A 20,746-nucleotide genomic window follows, 5' to 3' on the forward strand; every position below is an offset into this window, starting at 1 on the left:
TTCAGCAGCGGGCTGGGTCTGGCCTCGTGTGCACGGGCAGGAAGTGGGTGGTGGAGCTCCCACCTCCCGGGGGCAGCCGGGCAAAGAGGACAGGCCCACTCTCCGCCTCCTCGCAGCCACCAACCTGTGCTTTGCGGAGCGGAACGTGTACACGTCGGAGGTGCTGGCCGTGGTGATGCAGCAGCTGATGGAGCAGAGCCCCCTGCCCATGCTGCTCATGAGGACCGTCATCCAGTCCCTGACCATGTACCCCCGCCTGGGGGGCTTCGTCATGAATATCCTGTCCCGCCTCATCATGAAGCAGGTAACCCGCCCCGACCATCCAGTCCCCCCAGCAGTGGATTGACTGCAGCAGGACACAGGAAAGATTTGAGGCAGAACTGCAGGCTTTTCCAGCCTGCCTGCCTCCCACCCTCTAGAGGAGCCAGGGTGAGGTGAGAAACCTAACCCTTTGCCCTGCCCTTGGCAGAGACAAAACAGCGCTCCAGGGGTCGTAACTCAGGGACTGGGTAGCGACGGAATGAGTGGGGGTGGTTAGGTGGTAGGACCAGGCAGTGGACTTCAGGGGTGCACATCCCAGGAGCGGCATGGCTGCTGCCCCCCACCCCACCACTGTGCACTGTGGGTTTTTAGGAATACCACAATGAAACAAAAAACAAACCTCATCCACAAGCGCTCAGACTGTATTAAGACCACAGGTTGCCACTTGGCAACATCTGGCTTAGAGGTTAAATGTAGATTCACACAGACCTAGGGTCAAATCTTCGATCGGCCCGGGTGTGACCTTGGGCAAGTCCCTGCATCTCCCTGGGCCTCATCTGTTTAGCAGGGTGAATGGCGCCCCCTGGAGGCTGCTGTAAGAATGAAATGAGAAGGCTCACAACACAGCCTGGGCCTGGCCCAGGGAGACCAAAGTGAAAAGGCCACTCTGTTTTCTTCTCCCCAAATTGGCCTCATGTCCCAGCTGCTTGGGATCTGGAAGAGAAAGTTATACGATCCTCTGTCGGGAGGTCAGGGCTGTGTGTAGCCCAGAGGAATCTGTTCCGACGGTAGGGATTTAAGCCCCAGCAAGGCCCGATGTTGGCAAGGTCCTTCTCCCAGTTCCCAGGGTGGCCACTTATGTGCTTCCTTATGCCTGCTCCCTCCCTGCCCCATCCAGGTATGGAAGTACCCCAAGGTGTGGGAGGGCTTCATCAAGTGCTGTCAACGCACCAAGCCCCAGAGCTTCCAAGTCATCCTGCAGCTGCCACCCCAGCAGCTGGGCGCCGTCTTTGACAAGTGCCCAGAGCTCCGGGAGCCCCTGCTGGCCCATGTCCGCTCCTTCACCCCCCATCAGGTATCCCAAGGTGTCGGGTGGTTGGCCCCATGGGTCCAGCCCTAGGGCCTGGATGGGGAGCCCAGAGGGGAGCCCCGCAGTGCCACAATGTCAAGGGTTCTGGAGGGTCAGAGACCAACCGGGATCTGGGGTGTCCAGGAGGGGTCTCTGGGTTAGAGCTGTCCGTAGCACCCGCGTCCTGCTCTTCCCCAGCAAGCACACATCCCCAACTCCATCATGACCATCCTGGAGGCCAGTGGCAAACAGGAGCCGGAGGCCAAGGAAACTCCTGCAGGGCCTCTGGAAGAGGTGAGGGTCTGCGGCCCCCTGTCCTTCTCCCCAGCCCAGCCACCTGTCTCCTTGGGAGGCTTCTGCTGAAAGGGAGGTGGGAGTGGGGAGCAGCTACTCCCAGTGCCCAGCCGGCTGTCTGCCTCAGGGTGGCTTCTGTCTCCTTTCTCACCGTCCTCTGAAAGTAGCCTGGGTCCTGGCCTCCACTCATCCCTGCCTGAGCTTCTTTCTGCCCCTCCCCACCCCCAGGATGACTTGGAGCCCTTGGCACTGGCACCAGCACCGCCCCCCAATCCCCGGCCCCCTCAGGACCTCATCGGCCTGCGGCTGGCCCAGGAGAAGGCCTTAAAGCGGCAGCTGGAGGAGGAACAGAAGCTGAAACCTGGGGGAGTGGGAGCCCCCTCCTCTTCCTCCTCGTCGACCTCCTCTGCCAGGCCAGGCCCTCCCCAGCCGGAGGAAGCCATGGATTTCCGGGAGGAGGGGCCTGAGTGTGAGACCCCGGCCATCTTCATCAGCATGGACGAGGACTCGGGGCTGACGGAGGCCGCACTGCTGGACTCTAGTCTTGAGGGGCCCCTCCCCAAGGTAGGGATGACAACTTCGGAGCAGCAAAGGAATAAAAGGACCAGGGCTCCGGGCGCAGTGTGTCTGCTGAGTACCCAAAGGGTGACGGGGAGGGTACAGCCCGAACAAAAGTTTGTAGTTAGGAGCAGCTATCTTTGACCGGCTCCCCTTTCTCTTGTCACCAGGACGCAGCAGCTGGTGCGTTGACCTCAAAGGAGGAGAGGAGCCCGCAGACTCTCACCCCTGCTGGAGAAGACACGGTGAAGACTCCCAGCCCCACAACGGCCGCCCCTGCGGAGGAAGCCGGGGAGCCCGAGACCAAGAGGAACAGCTGACGGGGCTTGGTGGGGAAGGGGGGCGGGGGTGCTTTGCCTTTAAAAAATAATAAAAATAATAATAATAAAACATCCCGGATCTGGGGCGTGGGTGTGGTCTCATCTCTGCAGCCAGTCAGCCATGGGACTGCGCGTACCTGGGAGCGGTACCTGGCGAGCTTGCGTGGGAGGGGAGCCCGCAGGCAGACTGGAAGCCCCTCGGGCCTGGGGATGCGCCTGCGCAGAAACCAGCTCTTTGGCCCCTGCGTCGCGGGGCGCGCTCCCAGCCCTGGTAACGGCCCGCCCCTCCCTCCTTGGAAACCGGCGGGAAGGCGGAGTGGCTACTGGCTAAGTGCGGGCCGGCAGCTGGCCGGCCTGTCTGCAAGCCTCCCTCCAAGAAGGCTGCGAACCCTTTTGGACTATGGGGGACCCACCGCCCGACCCTGAGGAACCTTACCAGCAGTTCACAAGACAGAGTTACCGGGCCTTTGAGCAGCAGCGCAGTCAGGAGCCCTCTGTGGCCCAGCCCACGGTCCCCCAGGAGGGGCCGCAGGTGACATTTGACATCCAGAATCTGAGGAGCAATCAAGAGACATTGAGCCAGAGCCATCAGGGATGGTCACAAGGAGCCAGCCAGAGCCAATTTGGTAATTTGTTCCAGGCTGAGGAACCCCAGGGTGGCTTGGAGTACCTGTCTGTTCCCTCGGATTTTCAGCAACAACCTTATCTGGAGGAAGGAGGAGCCCAGCCCACCCACAGTGCCAGCCTAATCCTGCAGCAGCTACAGCAGGGCCAAGGCAACGTCTTCCAGCAACTGGAGTCAGCCTACCAGGATCCTCAGCCTAACTTCCTGGGCCAGTTCAACATGTTCCAGAGAGAAGACCTGGGGTTCAGCGAGGGTGCCCAGCATGGGCCCTACATGAGGGATGACCCTGCCCTCGAGTTCTCACCCTCTGAGCTGGGCTTTATGCCCTTCAATATGGAGGTGTCCGAGCCGGAGCCCCGGGAGCTGGCCGTGCAGAATGCCAAGGCCTACCTGCTGCAGACCAGCGTCAATTGCGACCTCAGTCTGTGAGAGGGAGCTCCGGAGTGGGGGAGGGGAGGACCCAGGCAGGGAGACGCCCCAGCCAAGACCCTGCCTCATGCTATGGGGTCTCAGTCAGACCGGAGATCCACAGTCAAGGAGAATCAGCGAGTGCTCTAGAGCCATCTAACTCAGACTAGGAGTCTGAATAAATACTAGCAATAGCTAAAAAGTAAAACATTTACTTACCAGACATTGTGCCAGCCCTTCACACATTGACCTCTAGTGCTAGCTGAGATGGGCACATCTACTGTCCCTATTTTACAGAGGAGGAAACTGAGACACAGAGAAATTAGGTCCCATATCCAAGATACCACAGCTAGGATGTGGCAGAGCCAGGATTCCAGCACAAGTGATTTGGCTCATGTGGCCTGTTATTTATTAAACTTTCCTGCTGGAGGAAGGCACTTGCCAAGGCCACAGCTGCAATCAAAATATACCTCTCAGCCCTGGCCGGTTTGGCTCAGCTGTTAGAGCGTCCGCCTGCGGTCCGGAGAGACCCGGGTTCGGTTCCCGCTAAGGGCATGTACCTCGGTTGCAGTTTGTCCCTGGCCCTGGTTGGTCGTGTGGGTGGCAGCCACTCGGTGTGTCCCTTTCACATTGATGTTTCACTCTCTCTCCCCCTCCCACTCTGTCTGTACAGAGGATGGAAAAATGTCCTCGGGTGAGGATAAAAAAAAATATATATATATATATATATATATACACCTCTCAGCCCCACTTCCCTATTACCTCTTCATGAAACTCACATTCTAGTGGGAGAATAGACAATCTAACTATAATAAATGATAAGGTGATAAGAGCTAAGGTGAAAAAAGTCAGGGTGAGGGGGATAGGGAGTGCATGTTAAATAGTATAAGGTCAAGGAAGGCCTCTCTGAGGAGGTGACATTTGATCAGTGACCTGAAAATGCTGAGGGAGAGCACCTCACTGCTCCAGCCACACTGACCTCCTCAGTGTTCTGCCAACATACCAAGCACACTGTTGGTTCAAAGCCTTTGCACATCATTCCTAATCATACCATCTGCAGATCATCACAGTTTTGCTTCTTCCTTTTCAATACTTTTCTTTTTTATGTCAGATTGCATTGGCTGAAACCTCCCATACAGTATTAAAGAGAAGTCATGAAAGTAGGCATCCTCATTTCCAATCGCACAGTGAAAAATATTTAGTCTTTTGCCATTATGTTTGGTGTGCACTGTAGGTTATTTGTGGTTACCCTTTATAAGATTATTTAAAAATTGCCTTCGGCCCTGGCCAGTTTGGCTCCGCAGTTGGAGCGTAGGCCTGCAGACCAGAGAGACTAGGATTTGGTTCCCGCTAAGTGCACGTACCTCAGTTGCAGTTTGTCCCTGACCCCGGTTGGTGTTGTGTGGGTGGCAAGCAGTCAATGTGTCTCTCTCACATCAATGTTTCTCTCTCTCTCTCTCCCTCTCGCTTTATCTGAAGATAAATGCAAAAAAACAAAAAACAAAAAAATTGCCTTCTATTCCTAGTTTCCTAGGTGTTTTTTATTGTTGTTTTTTGTTTTTTAATCCTCACCCAAGGATATTTTTACATTTATCTTCAGACAGAGTGGGAGGGAAAGAGAGAGAGAGAAACATCGATGTGAGAGAGACACATCTACTGACCGCCACCCGCATGACCCCAACCAGGGCCGGGGACGAATCGCAACTGAGGTATGTGCCCTTGGCCAGAATCGAATCCGGAACTCTAGTCTGTAGGCTGACATTCTAACCGCTGAGCCAGACCAGCCAGGGTGGTTTCCTAGGTTTTTAAAAATTATGAAGGGTGTTGAATTTTTTTTTTTATCCTCACCCGAGGACATTTTTTCATTTTTTGATCAGATAGAGTGGGAGGGGGAGAGAGAGAAAGAGAGAGAGAGAAACATCGATGTGAAAGGGACACTTTGAGTGGCTGCCACCCACATGACCAACCAGGGCCAGGGGCAAATTGCAACCGAGGTACGTGCCCTTAGCGGGAACCAAACCCAGGTCTCTGGACCGCAGGCCGACGCTCTAACCGCTGAGCCAAACCGGCCAGGGCTGGATGATGAATTTTATCAAATAATTTCTCTGCACCTATTGAGGTGATCTTACATATCATTTTTAACATAATGACATGATAAATTATATTTTTTTCTAACATCAGTCCAGTCTTGCATCCCGGTCAGCCTAATTTAATCATGGTATGTCATCCTTTTGAGCAATTGCAGGATGCCATTTACTAATATTTTGCTTAGGATTTCAGCATCTATATTTCTTTATTTTTATTTTTATTTTTTATCCTCACCCGAGGACACCTTTGCATTTATCTTCAGATAGAGTGGGAGGGAGAGAACCATCAATGTGAGAGAGACACATCAACTGGCTACCACCCACACAACCCCAAATGGGGCGGGGGACGAACTACAACTGAGGTACGTGCCCTTAGTAGGAACCGAACCCAGGACTCTCTGGTCCACAGGCCGACGCTCTAACTGCTGAGCCAAACTGGCCCAGGCTCAACATCTATATTTCTAAATGAGATCAACATACTGTTATTTTCCTTTCTCCTGGTTTCTTTGCGTTTTGGTATCAAGATTGTCATAGACTCACAAAATATCTCAGGGTTTCTGCACCTGCTGTTCCCACTGACTGAAACAGTCTTCTCCCAATATCTGCATAATTTGCCCCCTCACTTCATTCAGATTTTAGCTTAAATGTCACCTTGGTGAGGCATTTCCTGGCCTCCCTACTGAAAAGTGAAAACCATCACCTATTCTTGGCATTCCCTGCTTTATTGTCTCCATAGAAATTACCACCCCTGACTGACACTATATATTTTGCATATTTGGTCAATGTCTGTCTCCATCATCAGAATGTCAGCTCCATGCAGATATTGGGAGAAGACAGGGATCTTGTCTCTTCTCGATTGTGTCCCCAGTGCCAGGCACAGGGCAGACACACAACAGTAAGTGAATGAATGATATCCCCCACCTCCCACTCCCTTGGGAGTCAGGTATGAGCACCTGGTGAACCTGTTGACCAAAATCCTGAACCAGAGACCTGAGGATCCCTTGTCTATCCTGGAGACGCTGAACCGAACCACACAGTTGGAGTGGTTCCACCCCAAGCTGGACACGCTGCGGGACGACCCAGAGATGCAGCCCACCTATGAGATGGCAGAGAGGCAGAAGACGCTGTTCATCCGAGGCAGCGGTGGTGGTGAGGGCGAGCAGGAGATGGAGGAGGAGGTGGTGAGTGAGCCAGTGGTTGGCGTGGCGGGTGAGCGGTAGCCCCGACTTAGACACAGCCTGTGCAGAAGCCTGGAAGTGAGGGGGCATATGGCACCACCCAGGAACACAGACAATCTCAATTTAGTGTGTGTGCCCAGCAGAAGGGGGTGAAACCCTCTCACAGAGGACCTTGAACGTCAGACTAAAGGGCGTAGGCTTTCTCCTGAGGCCACTGGGGTGCCATGGAGGGGCTCGAAGCATAGGAAGGGCTGGTCAGCTCTGCTCTTTATTTATTTTTCTTTATTGATTTTAGAGAGAGAGGAAGGGGAGAAGGAGAGAGAGAGAGAGAGATCGATTGGCTGCCTCCTGTATGCCCTCCACTGGGGATCCAGCCCACTACCTGGGCATGTGCCTGGACCGGGAATCGAACCGGCGACCTCTTGGTGCATGGGCTGATGCTCAACCACTGAGCCGCACCGGCCGGGCCATTTCTGTTCTTTAAGCCAGCAAGTCTGTGGTACTTTCTTACAGCAGTCCTAACAAAGTAATATGCCATCTTTTCATAATTTATGTAACTGTTTAAATAATATTTCAGTTCATTTGAAACAAGAGACAAATAATCTTTAGTGCATCTAACAAAAATTAACAATTGAATGTATTAGCTGTAGAATTCTCACCTTCTTCAAGAAAAATGGCCAAGCCCTGGATGGGTAGATCAGTTGGTTGGAGCATCATCCCATACATTGACAAGTGGTGGGTTCAATTCCCGCTCAGATCCCCAGTCGGGGTACATACAGGAGGCAACCAACCAATGTTTCTCTCTCACAGTGATGTTTCTCTCTCTCTCTTCCTCTCTGTCTAAAAAAACAATAAAAGCATATCCTCATGTGAGGATTTAAAAAAGAAAGAAAAAAGAAAAATGGCCAATGACTCAGACGACCATCATACAAAGGAGCAGGAGAAAATGTGTTCTCCCTGAGACTTTTTCTTACATTGAGCTTTCAAATGCTTGGTGGGGCTTCCTGTACTTTCCAGAAGCTGCCCACAGTCCTTAAATGAGAAAGTTGTCTCTTCGATCTGATTTTCACCTCCTGAATTAAGGAGGGTTTTATGTCTTTGTTATATGTTTTCCTGAACCACGAGCAAGACTTTTCCCCCGAGCTAAGTGAGAAGGAACAAATGGGTATATGAGCCAAGACTATTTGGTTTGCAGTGACAGATATCCAGTAGAGCTTGCGGAAATAAAGGGGAGGGGTAGGATTTATCATAAAGAAATCAGGCATTTGCCCTGGCCAGTACGGCTCAGCGGTAAGAGCGTTGCCCGCAGACCAAAGAGTCCCGGCTTGGATTCCGGCCAAGGGCAGGTGCCTCGGTGGCAGTTGGTCCCTGGCCCCTGTTGGGGTCGTGTGGGTGGCAACCACTCGATGTGTGTCTCTCACATTGATGTTTCTCTTTCTCTCTCTTCCTCCATCTCTATCTGAAGATTAATGTAAAAATATCCTCGGGTAAGGATCAAAAAAAAGCAAAGAAAAGAAAAGATCAGCCCTGGCCGGTTTGGCTCATTGGTTAGAGCGTCAGCTTGCGGACCAGAGAGCCCTGGGTTCGGTTCCAACTAAGGGCACGTATGTCGGTTGCAGTTTCTCCCCGGTCCCAGTTGGGGTCGTGTGAGTGGCAGCCAGTCGATGTGTCTCTCTCACATCGATGTTTCTCTCTCGCTCTCTTCTCCCCTTTCTCCCTCCTGCTCTGTCTGAAGATAAATGCAAAAATGTCCTCAGGTGAGGAAAAAAAGAAAGAAAGAAAGAAAGAAAGAAAGAAAGAAAGAAAGAAAGGAAATCAGGCATTTACCTTAGCTGGACTGTAGGAATAGCTCTGGTCCTTAGTTTTTTCCTTTCTCTCTGCAAACTGGCCTCCATCGTCCCTCCACGCACCATCAGCCACTGCACGCTTACACATTTGCACATTTACACATTTCACCTCCAGCCACACGGAGCAGGTGCCCCCCCCCCAGTTAGCTCCCTGCTGCAACTGGAACGAATCACCACAAGCTTAGTGGCTTAAGACAACTTAATGTACTTGCAGTTCTGGAGGTCAGAAGTTTTTTCTTTTCTTTTTTTTTTAATCCTCATCCGAGGACACCTTTTCATTTTTTGTTCAGATAGAGTTGGAGGGAGAGAGAGAGAGAGAAACATCGACGTGAAAGGGACACATCGAGTGGCTGCCACCCGCGCGACCAACCAGGGCCGGGGACAAACTGCAACCCAGGTACATGCCCCTAGCGGGAACCGAACCCGGGTCTCTCGGGACCGCAGGCCGATGCTCCAACCGCTGAGCCAAACCGGCCGGGGCTGGAGGTCAGAAGTTGAAATTGGGCTTCACCGCGCTAAAATCACGGTGAAGGCAAAGGCTGTCTTCCTAATGGAGGTTCTGGGAGAATCTGCTTCCTTGACTTTCCCAGTGTCTGGAAGCCGCCTGCTTTCCTTCCTTCCTCCGTCCTCAAAGCCAGCAGGGGAGCAGCTTCAAACCTTTCTCTGACCCTGACCTCAGCTTCTGCCATCACATCTTCTCAGACTCTCCTGCCTCCTTTCACTTATCAAGACCCTCATGCCCAGCTGGTGTGGCTCAGTGGTTGAGCGTTGACGCAGGCACCAAGAGGTCGCCAGTTCGATTCCTGGTCAGGGCACATGCCCAGGTTGTAGGCCTGATCCCCAGTGGGGGGCATGCAGGAGGCGGCCAATCGATGTTTCTATCTCTGTCTCCCTCTCCCTCTAAAAGCACTAAAGAAAAAGAAAAGAATGTGGGAGCTCTAAATGTATGTACAAATGGATTTCCATCGTACGCTGCTAAGGGGTTGAAAATCTGGGCACAAAACAGAGTGACTAGTATACCACCATGTATGTGATTAAATGTACACATAAGTAGAATATGCTTGATTATGTACACATTTCTGGGAGGTGGCTGCGGGTGACTTTGGTGGCTCCCCCTCTGACCTCCGACCTACGTCCCCACTCACCCCCTGCCCTAGCCGCAGAGGCGAGGCTGCCTCACCATTGCTGGAACCCAGGGGGCATTTTCTAGCCTCGGGCCTTTGCACTCACCCTGCCTCAGGCCTAAAGCTCTTTCTGCAAATATCCACACTTCCTCACTTCACTCAAATCTCTCATCAAATATTAATCTCCTCAGAGAGGCCTTCCTAAACCCAACCTAATACAGCACGTGCCTTCCCATGACATCTACCCCTCTTCCTTGCTTCGTTTTCCCGTTAGTACTTATCACTGCCCAACACAAAATAGATTTTGCTTTCTTGTCTTGTTTATTATCTGTCTCCCATCAGAAAAAACTCAACTTCATAAGGGAAGTAGAGATGGGTCTCTTTTTAAACAGTTGTATTCACAGTGCCTGGCAAGTAGCAGACAGTCAGTAAATATTTTTAAGGAACAAAGAAAAGAAGGAAGACAGGCAGGCAGACGGGGATGGGAAACAATGTACTCTTCACCATATTCGCTTTTATACCATCTGAATTTTTCTGCCATGTGCGTTATTACTGACAAAAATGGGATTAAATTGAAAATTAATAATAGCCTGGCTGATGTGGCTCAGTGGTTGACCATCAACCCATACACCAAGAGGTCACTGGTTCAATTCCCGGTCAGGGCACATGCCCAGGTTGTGGGCCAAATCCCCAGTGGGGGGCATGCAAGAGGCAGCCAATCGATGTTCTCTCTCATCAATGTTTCTCTCTCTCTCTCTCTCTCCATCTCCCTTCCTCTCTCTCTCAAATCAATAAAGAAAATTTTTAAAAAAAAATCAATAATAACGAGGAATCTAAAAATGCCCCAATATTTGGAAATGAGACAACACACGTCTAAGCAACATATGGGTCAAAGAAGAGACCACAAGCGAGACCAGAAAGTATACAGAACTGAATGACATGAAGAGATAGCGTGTCAGGTTTTATGGGAAATATCTAATGTACTGTCTAAAAGGAAAGTTATATTTCAATGCTTATAAAAAAAAAGATTTAAAAGCAATAATCTGAGATTCTATCTTTTTTACAAAGGAGAACATTAAACCCAAAGTAAACAGACAGAAGGAAATAATAAGGACAAGAGCAAAAACCGCCCTGGCCAGTTTGGCTCAGCAGTTAGAGCATCAGCCTGTGGATCGACGGGTCTCAGGTCTGATTCCTGGTCAAGGGCAGGTACTTGGGTTGCAGGTTTGATCCCCGGCCCCAGTCGAGTTTGTGTGAGAAATAATCAATCGATGTCTCTCTCTCTCCCCCCTCTCCCTTCACTCTCTTGCAAAATCAATAGAAAAATATCCTCAAGTGAGAATGAACAATAAATAAAGAAAATAAAAAGAATAAAGAAAATCTAGAAATGAAAAAGAAGATATCACTACACATCCTACAAATATTAAAAAGATGCCAAAGGAATATTATAAACAAGTTTATACCAATAAATTCAGCAACTTACATGAAATGACATGTACCTTAAAATACATAATATGTAAAAACTGACACAAAAAGAAATAGAAAATCTGAACAGTCCTATAATTACTAAGAAATCTGTTATTGAATCTGTTATTGAAAACTACAGCTAAACAGACATTTATGTCAAATATTTAAGGAAAAATTAATTTCAATTTTATACAAAATCTTACAGAAAGTAGAGGATGAGGGAACACTTTCCCAACAGTTTTATGAGGTCAGCAAAACCATGATATGAAAACCTGGCAAAATGTGCCCAAGTTGGCTCCATGGTTGAACACTGACCCATACACCAAGAGGTTGTCGGTTTGATTCCTGGTCAGGGCACATGCCCAGGTTGTGGGCCAAATCCCCAGTCAGGGGCATACAGGAGGCGGCTGATCAATGTTCTTTCTCATCGATGTTTCTATCTTCTCTCCTTCTCCCTTCCTCTCTCTAAAATCAATCAAGAAAAGAAATTTTAAAAAAAAAAGAAAGACCCTCGTGATTTCCTGGGGCCAATAGCCCAGGGCAATGTCCCCATCTCAAGAGCCTCAATGTCACCAAACCTGCAAGTTCCTTCTGCCAAGTAAGGTCACATGTTCACAGGCACTAGTATTAGGACATGGACTCTTTCGGTGCGGTCACTATTCTGCCTACCATACCCCCTTTCTCTCCATTCTGATTTCAAATTCCGGCAAAGGAGCATGTGGTCTCCCTGATTTGGACTGTGCGTTTCCCTGGCCCCGTCAGGCTGGCCAAGGCCACGGGCAGATCGTGATGACCTCATGAGGAAGGACCTCACCTGTTTTTTTTAATCCTCACCCAAGGACATTTTTCCATTTTTTGTTCAGACAGCGTGGAAGGAAGAGAGAGAGAGAGAGAGAAACATCAACGTGAAAGGGACACATCGAGTGGCTGCCACCTGCACAACCAACCAGGCCTAGGGACAAACTGCAACCGAGGTACGTGCCCTCAGCAGGAACTGAAACCGGGTCTCTCTGGACCGCAGGCCGACGCTCTAACCGCTGAACCAAACCGGCCAGGGCCCTCATCCGTTTTGTTCTCTGATATGTGTCTGTGCCTACACTAGCCTGGGACTGGTACCCAGTGGATCTTTAATAACGATTTCTGGACTGAATGAATGAAAAAGTATTGGAACAGCCTTGTGGCCACATGGATATGGGCATAGCTGGGCCAAAACCTCCCTGTATTCTGGTCCCAGCCCTTGACATACTTATTCTCACTCCCTTTCTGCTCTTTCTCTCTCTCTGACTTCCTGAAAAAGTAGCCGTGATAGAGGAGGCAGTGAGGGAAGAATTTATCACCACCATCCTCCAACATCAACATCACTGATTCCTGGGTTCAAGACCTTCCTCTTCCCTTCATGTGCTATGTGATTTGGGATCTCTCTTACGAGTGCATTTGGTTGCAGCTAACAGAACACAGGACTAGAAGTGGGGAGGTAAGGCGGCTCAGTGACACCACTGAGGACCAGACAGTTTCCACCTGTCAGTTCCACCACCATTAGGGTGAAAGACATGTGCTGCCTCATGGTCCCAAGTTAGCTGCTGTAACTCCAGATCTCACATCCCACTCCAGGAAGGAACAAGAGGGAAGGATGAAGAAACAAAGGATTTTCTCTTAGTGTGATTTTGCCTTTTCTTTTCTATCAAGGGACATCCTCCCCAAGGACTTTCCCTGCTTCTAACTGCCAGAAGGGCCGCAGGAGCAGCTGGGTTACCCAGTAGTTTGGCTCTCTGGCCTCTAGAAGAGTTGGCTAGGGAGCAGGGCTTCAGCCTTCTCCCTCTGTCTGCCCTCCCTCCTCCCCCCCCCCTCTGCAGGGAGACACAGCCGTGCCCAACGTCATGGAGTCGGCCTTCTACTTCGAACAGGCTGGCGTGGGCCTGAGCTCAGACGAGAGTTTCCGCATCTTCCTGGCTCTGAAGCAGCTGGTGGAACAGCAGCCCGTCCATACCTGCCGTTTCTGGGGCAAAATCCTGGGGCTCAGCCGCAGCTACCTGGTGGCCGAGGTGGAATTCCGGGAGGGCGAGGAGGAGGTGGAGGAGGAGGAGGTGGAGGAGCTGACCGAGGGCGCCGAGATCACAGACACGCATGGCGAGGAGGAGGGGGAGGAGGACGAGGAGAAGGCCGCGGACATCCTCCCCAAGCGGATGTGGAAGCCACCTCCCGTCATCCCCAAAGAGGAGAGCCGATCAGGCACCAACAAGTACCTGTATTTCGTGTGCAACGAGCCCGGCCGGCCATGGATAAGGCTGCCGCATGTCACGCCCAACCAGATCGTGGTGGCCCGCAAGATCAAGAAGTTCCTCACTGGCCACCTGGATGCACCGGTCATCAGCTACCCGCCCTTCCCAGGCAACGAGGCCAACTACCTGCGCGCCCAGATCGCCCGCATCTCGGCTGCCACGCACATCAGCCCGCTGGGCTTCTACCAGTTCAATGAGGAGGAGGGTGATGAGGAAGAGGAGGGTGGCCCAGGGCGCGACTCTTTTGAGGAGAACCCCGACTTTGAGGGCATCCCGGTGCTTGAGCTGGTGGACTCCATGGCCAACTGGGTGCATCACATGCAACACATCCTTCCACAGGTGAGACCAGGGACCCCACCCCACCCGGCTCAGAACCAGGTGGCTCAGGTGTGACTCCCCAATAATGTTGAGCACTTGCTCTCTGCTAGCCATTGTGCTGAACCTTCACTCATTCATTCACCCATTCATCCATTCCTCACTCATTCATTCACTCACTTATCCATTCTTCACTCATTCATTCACTCGTTTATCCATTCCTCCTTCAAAAGACATTGGTTGATATTCCCTTGTCAGAATCCTGTGGGCCAGTTGCATTGTGGAATTCTGTATTTTTCAGATTTTAAAAAGGTAACAGTGCATATCCCATGTAGTATGCAAGACCTCAAGTAGGGCTGGGCTATCAGGCATATTCAAAGACACCATTGTTCTTTTTTTTTTTTATCCTCACCCGAGGACACTTTTTCATTCTTTGTTCAGATAGAGCAGGAGGGAGAGAGAGAGAGAGAAACATCGATGTGAAAGGGACACATCGAGTGGCTGCCACCCGCACGACCAACCAGGGCCGGCGACAAACTGCAACCGAAGTACGTGCCCTTAGTGGGAACCGAACCTGGGTCTCTCCGGACCGCAGGCCGACGCTTTAACCGCTGAGCCAAACCGGCCAGGGCGACACCATTGTTCTTTCTGCTGCAAGACTGCAGCGGCTCCCTTCAGCCAGGTCAGGAATGCTGCCAAATGACTCAAGAAAAACTTCTGATTTTCAGGTTGTGCAGTGTGGATAAGAGATTTTGGACTTGCATTTATCGAATGCCCATGAGTCTGAACTTTATACACATTTATTTATTCAGTCAGGGAACCACTGGCTGTGTGCTAAGATTCATTCATTCATGCATTCGATAAATTACTGACTCCACAAGGTTTTATTGAATCCGAATAACTCCTTTGAGGTCTGGACAGCTCTCATAGTTGACGAAACTGAAGTCTGCAACATACTGTGCACTCAGGGTCAGTCATTCCTTCAACAGACACCCATCAGCTCTTCAGTATCTCACATAATCCAACAACAACCCGATGAGAGAGGCAGCCATGACACCCCCATTTCACAGTTGGGCCAACAGAGGAGTATATGGGCTGCCAGACGTCAGTTCCACAGGGCAGACACTTGGGGTCTCTTTCCTTAAGGATGTATCCCCCGCACCTAGCGCAGAATCTGTATATAGTAGGTGCACATTAAATGTCTGAGAAATGAATGAATGGATGCACAGATGGGGGCCACACTGCAAGCAGGAGGCAGGAGTTCCTACCTCAATGCAACAGCTCTCTCAGCCCATTCTCTGCCCCCAACCTGTGTGACTAACCCTGCCCTCCTGCCCATACGTTGGCCCCCGAAGACAGTCCCCAGTGTCCTGCCTGGCCCTTCACCTCCTCCCAGGGTGCAGGGTGGCCTCTGTCCTCTGGGGGGTGGGGGGATGTGATGCCTGATGTGATGCCTGACCCCCCCCTCCAGGGCCGCTGCACTTGGGTGAACCCTTTTCAGAAGAAGGAGGAGGAGGAGGAGCTGGGGGAGGAGGAAGAGAAAGCAGATGAGGGGATGGAGGAGATGGAGCAGGAGATTGGGCCCCCGCTGCTGACGCCGCTCTCAGAAGATGCAGGTAAAGGTCCTCCTCGCCTTTGACCACCAGCCTGGAGGGGGGACGAGACAGAGAAGGGCAACATCGCGGGGTCATCTCTCCAAGCCTCGGTTGTTTTCTCACCTGTACACCAGCCATGGTGGAAGTGCCTCCTCACGGGGTCACGGCGAAGCAGCCGCCTGGTGAGCTGCGTCTGGCACGTGGCAGTGCCCACCTGGCAGGATGTGGTCTTTTCCAGTCCCACACAGGCTTGGGGAAGGAGAGAAATAGGGAGCCCTCCCCAGAAGAGGCAGGACTTGAGCTGGATTTTGAAAGAAGGGACAGGCATTTCCTGAGGTTGGGGGGCTCCGGCCCCTGGAAGAAGCAGGAAGGAGAGGCTGAGAGTGGGCGAGTGGACAGAGCCTGTATTGTGACCCAGATTTTGGTGAGCCCCAAGCCCGAGCCCATGCCCTCTGCCCCCTGGTCCAAACCAGTGGCCACTGGAGGGAGAATCACAGCAGCTGCCCTGTCTGGGGCCCAGGGCTCACCGCCACCCTGCAAGGGAGGCGAGGTTAGTATTGCCCTTCCTGGGTGTGGGCACTGAGGCCCAGGCAGGTGACATGGCTTCCTGGGGACACGCAGGAAGAGGGGGGTCCAGAGCCAGGGTTCAAACACTGAAGCCTGTGCTGTCAGTCACCACAGTTCCCTTCACACCCCTCCTCACTTTCCCGCTTTCCCTCCTCCCTTCCCTCCCTCCAGGGGGCTGCTCAGGGCGCATGGAGTCATCGGTGGAGGCTCTGACCTCCCTGGTGCTCTTCACGTCTCCGCAGAAATCATGCACATGTCGCCCTGGACCGCCCGTCTGTCCTGCAGCCTCTGCCCCCAGTACTCCGTGGCCATCGTGCGCTCCAACCTCTGGCCGGGGGCCTATACCTACGCCAGTGGCAAGTAGGTCTTCTGGTCTCCCAGCAGAGGAGCCCCTACATCAGGCCCGCGGGGGCAACTCACCAGGGTGGGCAGAGATGAGGTGGGAAGCCATCCTTCAGGAAGCCCCCAGGGCTGAGCCCCTCACTCTTCTTCCAGGGGTTCCACTTGGCCTAAACGAGAAACTCCAGACCAAGAGTGTGAGTCCCTTGAATAAGAGAACAGGGGATCAGAGAGGGGAAGGAACGGACCCTGTGTAACACAGCATGTGCAGGATTCAAACCTGGATCTCTGGCCCTCTGGCTCAGGCTTTTCTACTGTATGGGTCACAGAACCGACAGGACTCAGGAGTCCCCTTTGGGGAGGCCCTGACAGGGGCAGAGTCTCCTCTCTGAGGGCGCTAACTACTTCCCCAGGGGCCCCCAGATGAGTTCTTCCAATTTGAAGGGTCTTCTCTCTTTGGGCCAGAAATCTTCCCCACCAGTTGCTCTCAAAAGATTTGCAGGATGAAATAGCTTTCGCATCTTCCCACCCGCAGCTACACACTCCCCACCAGACTCGGCCCCTCTCACCAGGCACACCCCAGCCTTTCTGCTCAACCACGAGAAAGGCGCCGCGGCAGCCGCAGGGCGGGTGTACTTCCCAGCTCTGTCCACCAGATGGCAGGCCGATTTTTCATAGATTTTCCTTTTCGCTACTATGATTCACAGTCGAGATGGGATTTCATGTCATCTTGATATTTTAACCACATATTTGGCAATTATTTTTTTTCTCCTTCAGAAGCAGGGAAGAGGCACGCCAGCTTTTGCCAACACCCTTCTTCTGGCCACACCCTAATTTGCCAACATCCCTGAAAGCAAAAGATCCAAATTGGAAGTTCCTCTCATCCATCCACCCTCCACCCCATACCCACCCATACTTCACCCAGTCGTCCATCCGACACCCAATCGTTCATCCATCCATTCATCTATCCTTTTGTTTTTCATGATAAAACACTTGAATGTCACTGTTTGCCAGCTGTGTGCTGGACCCCGGGCCCTTTTTTGAAAGGCAGACATGGATGCTGTCCTGGGAGCAGTCAGAGGAAGCTAGGCATTAACTGTATAACACCTCTCACCCACGCCTCACTCCCCCGGCCCCGCCTCCAAATATCCTGTTACAAACTAAGATAAGTACCACTAAGGAGGATGGAGGGGAAAATGACAACTTATATCTGTCATGTCTGAAAGGGATCAAGGAAGGATTCCTGAGAAAAGCAACCTTGATCTGAAATGTCTGGGGACAGAAAGAAGTAAGGGGTGGGAGGGGGGCACTTGAAGGACATTCTAGGCTAGAACTTCTCAAACTCTGAGTGCTAAGACTCACGGGGGAGGGGGGTGGATCTAGCTGAAGCACAAGTTCCGGTTGCATGGGTCTGGGATGGAGCCCCAGGCTCTGCCTTCCTAACAAGCTCAGACTCTGGAACAGCAAGGTCAAAGCCAAACTGCTCCCGTGGCAAACTCTCCATCCCTGTCTCTCCTGCTGTCTCTCTTTCTAGCCCTACTTGTCTCTGTCCCTCACCCAGTATCTCAGTCCCCTGCCTGTTCTCCCATTTTCTCCCCTTTTCTTCACTAGGTAAAATTCTGGGGAGGAGGGTACTGGCCAGGACTGATCGATTCTCCTTGTTTATTATCAGTCTGCTCCCTCTAGCGCGGAGGCACCGCGGCAGGGATTCTTGTCAGTTTGTTCCCTGCCAGCTGGGTCCCCACATCCAGACCCTTGCTGTCCAACATAATAAGATAGGAGCCACATAGGTCACTTAAAATTTTCCTGCCATATTCACAAAGTAAAAATAAACAGGCAAAATTCATTTTAATATCTTTTATTTAATCCCAAATATCCAAAATATTAGTATTACAACATAAAATCAATAATATAAAAATGATGAACGAACTATTTTACATTCTCTCCTTTCATACTAAGTCTTTGGAACCTGGTGTGAAGTTTACATTTACAGTACATTTCATTTTGGACCTAAACTTTCATCGTAAATATTTTATCTGTATTTATGTTTCACATTTACAATTGCAAAAGTAGACTCATGCTCCCAAGTTGTCTCAGTCATACTTAGTTGTTTCCAATACTGAATTGAGTATTGGCTTTATTGTTTAAACGTAAATGAATTAAAATTAAATGAAAATCCACTCCACCCAACAACAGCAAAATACATATTCTTCCCAGGTGTACATGGAACATTCTCCAGGGCAGACCGCATGCTAGGTCATAAAACAAGTCTTAACAGACTTAAAAGGACTGATCATACGGAACACATTTTCTGACCACATTGGAATGACATTAGCAACCAGTAACAAAAGGAAATTCACACACATGGAGACACTAAATAACACATTCCTAAGTAACCAGTGGGCCAAAGAAGAAATCACAAATGAAATTAGAAAAGCAACTACAATGAGAAATTCAGTGTTTTGCGTGCACCAGCCACATTGCAGGTGCTCAGTAGCTACACGTGCTGTTGGACATTGCAGCTCTGGACACGGCCTAGCACTTAGCAGGTGCACAGTAAATACTAAAGGAACAAATGAACAGGACAACCCGGTGGGCACACTTCACCCTACCACACACTACCTTTCCATCATGCTATGTCTGTGCTGACTCCCAACCTTAATGAAAGTCCAGGCTGGGGCCTTGGCAGGAGGATTTTCCAGTATCTCACTGCCCCTCCAGGAAGTTTGAGAACATCTACATTGGCTGGGGCCACAAGTACAGTTCGGAGAACTTCAATCCGCCCCTGCCAGCCCCCATTCAGCACGAATACCCCAGCGGCATAGAGATCACAGAGATGAACGACCCAACGGTGGAGGAGGAGCAGGCTCTTAAGGCTGCCCAGGAGCAGGCCCTGGCAGCTGCGGAGGAAGAGGAGGAGGATGAGGAGGAAGATGAAGATGAGGACCTGGATGACTGAGGCCCCATAGCCCCCTCCCCTAAGCAGGCAGAGAGCAGGTTGTTCCTTATATATAGTTACGAGTTGTTTTTTCACTGTCGGTTTGCTTTCTGCCCTGGAAGGCAGGAATGGGAAAGGGCAGTAGCTGCTCTAAATAAAATGTTTCCATGGCATTACGGCCCCATCATTTATTCATTTGCTCACCAATCTGTTGACATGACCTCCACGTCAGGGCTATTGGACTCTGCTGGGAACACCCGCTTAGCCTCTCCCATCTGTTTCATTTATTCATTCATCTGGATATCAAACAACCATTAAAATGCCTCCTGTCAGCCCAGCCCTGTGCTGGGAACACAGAGATGACCAAGCAGCCTTAGCTCTGCTTTCATGGGGCTCATACTCTACAGGGGAGACAGAGGCATCCCCAGGCAACGACAATCCAGATGGAATAGCCCAGAGGACTACAGAGCCCCTGAACTGACTCTTAAGGGTCAAGAGCAGCCCTGGCTGGGTAGCTTAGTTACTTAGAGCTTTGTCCTGATATGCCAAGGTTGTGGGTTTGAGCCCCAATCAGGGCACATACAAGAATCAATGAATGAATGAATAAATATATAAGGGGAACAGCCCTGGCCGATTTGGCTCAGCGATTAGAGCCCACAGATGGAAAGTTCTCAGGTTCAGTTCTGCTCAAGGGTACATACCTGAGTTGCAGGTTCTATCACTGGCCCCTGTTGGGGTCCTATGGGGGCAACCACTTGATGTATGTCTCTCACATTGATCTCTCTCTCTCTCCCTTCCCCCCTCTCACTCTATCTGAAAATCAATGGAAAGTCCAGCCGGTGTGGCTCAGTGGTTGAGCATCAACCCATGCACCAAGAGGTCGCCGGTTTGTTTCCCAGTCAGGGCACATGCCCAGGTTGTGGGTCCAATCCCCAGTGGGGGGCATTCAGGAGGTGGCCAATCAATGTTCTTTCTCATCGATATTTCTCTCTCTCTATCCCTTTCCCTTCCTCTCCCTCTAAAATCAATAAAGAAAAAAAGTCAATGGAAAAATATCCTCAGGTGAGGATTTAAAAATAGTAATGATAAAAAATAATAAGTGGAACAACAAATCTTTCTCTCCCCCTTCTTCTCTGAAAATCCATTTAAAAAGTAAAAGGGTCAAAAAGATAAAAAGTAAAAGTGTTGCCCAGCCGGTGTGGCTCAGTAGATTGAGCGTCAGCCCATGGACTGAGAGGTCCGGGTTCGATTCCAAGTCAGGGTACATGCCCTGGTTGCAGGCTCAATCCCCAGCAGGGGGTGTGCAGGAGGCAGCCAATAGATGTAGCTCTCACATTGATATTTCTATCTCTCTCTCTCTAAAAAAAATCAATAAAAACATATAAAATATTTTTAAAAAGTAAAAGGGTCAAGGACAGAGTGGGGAAGGGCATTCCAAGCAGATGGAACAGCATGTGCAAAGACCCAAGCGCAAG

At 50.9% G+C, this 20,746-nt stretch overlaps 2 protein-coding genes across 4 annotated transcripts in view; both read left to right on the forward strand.

The window, feature by feature from the left end:
• Positions 1-2,502, forward strand: part of SYMPK (symplekin) — a 36,619-nt gene extending 34,117 nt beyond the window's left edge. For all 3 annotated transcript variants that reach the window (XM_036275030.1, XM_036275029.1, XM_036275031.1), the window contains 5 exons: positions 117-304; positions 1,160-1,336; positions 1,529-1,624; positions 1,853-2,188; positions 2,353-2,502. In XM_036275030.1, coding sequence (XP_036130923.1) covers positions 117-304; positions 1,160-1,336; positions 1,529-1,624; positions 1,853-2,188; positions 2,353-2,502 — 947 coding nt within the window. The remainder of the gene's footprint in view (positions 1-116; positions 305-1,159; positions 1,337-1,528; positions 1,625-1,852; positions 2,189-2,352) is intronic.
• A 400-nt stretch (positions 2,503-2,902) lies between these two features.
• RSPH6A (radial spoke head 6 homolog A) lies at positions 2,903-19,292 on the forward strand. The gene is made up of 6 exons (XM_036275840.1): positions 2,903-3,552; positions 6,566-6,803; positions 13,092-13,856; positions 15,304-15,448; positions 16,237-16,354; positions 19,055-19,292. The coding sequence occupies exons 1-6, from the start codon at positions 2,903-2,905 to the stop codon at positions 19,290-19,292; spliced, it is 2,154 nt and encodes a 717-aa protein (XP_036131733.1).
• The last annotated feature ends 1,454 nt before the right edge of the window (positions 19,293-20,746 follow it).

Source organism: Molossus molossus, unplaced genomic scaffold, assembly GCF_014108415.1.
Source record: "Molossus molossus isolate mMolMol1 unplaced genomic scaffold, mMolMol1.p scaffold_m16_p_21, whole genome shotgun sequence".
Lineage (NCBI taxonomy): Eukaryota > Metazoa > Chordata > Mammalia > Chiroptera > Molossidae > Molossus > Molossus molossus.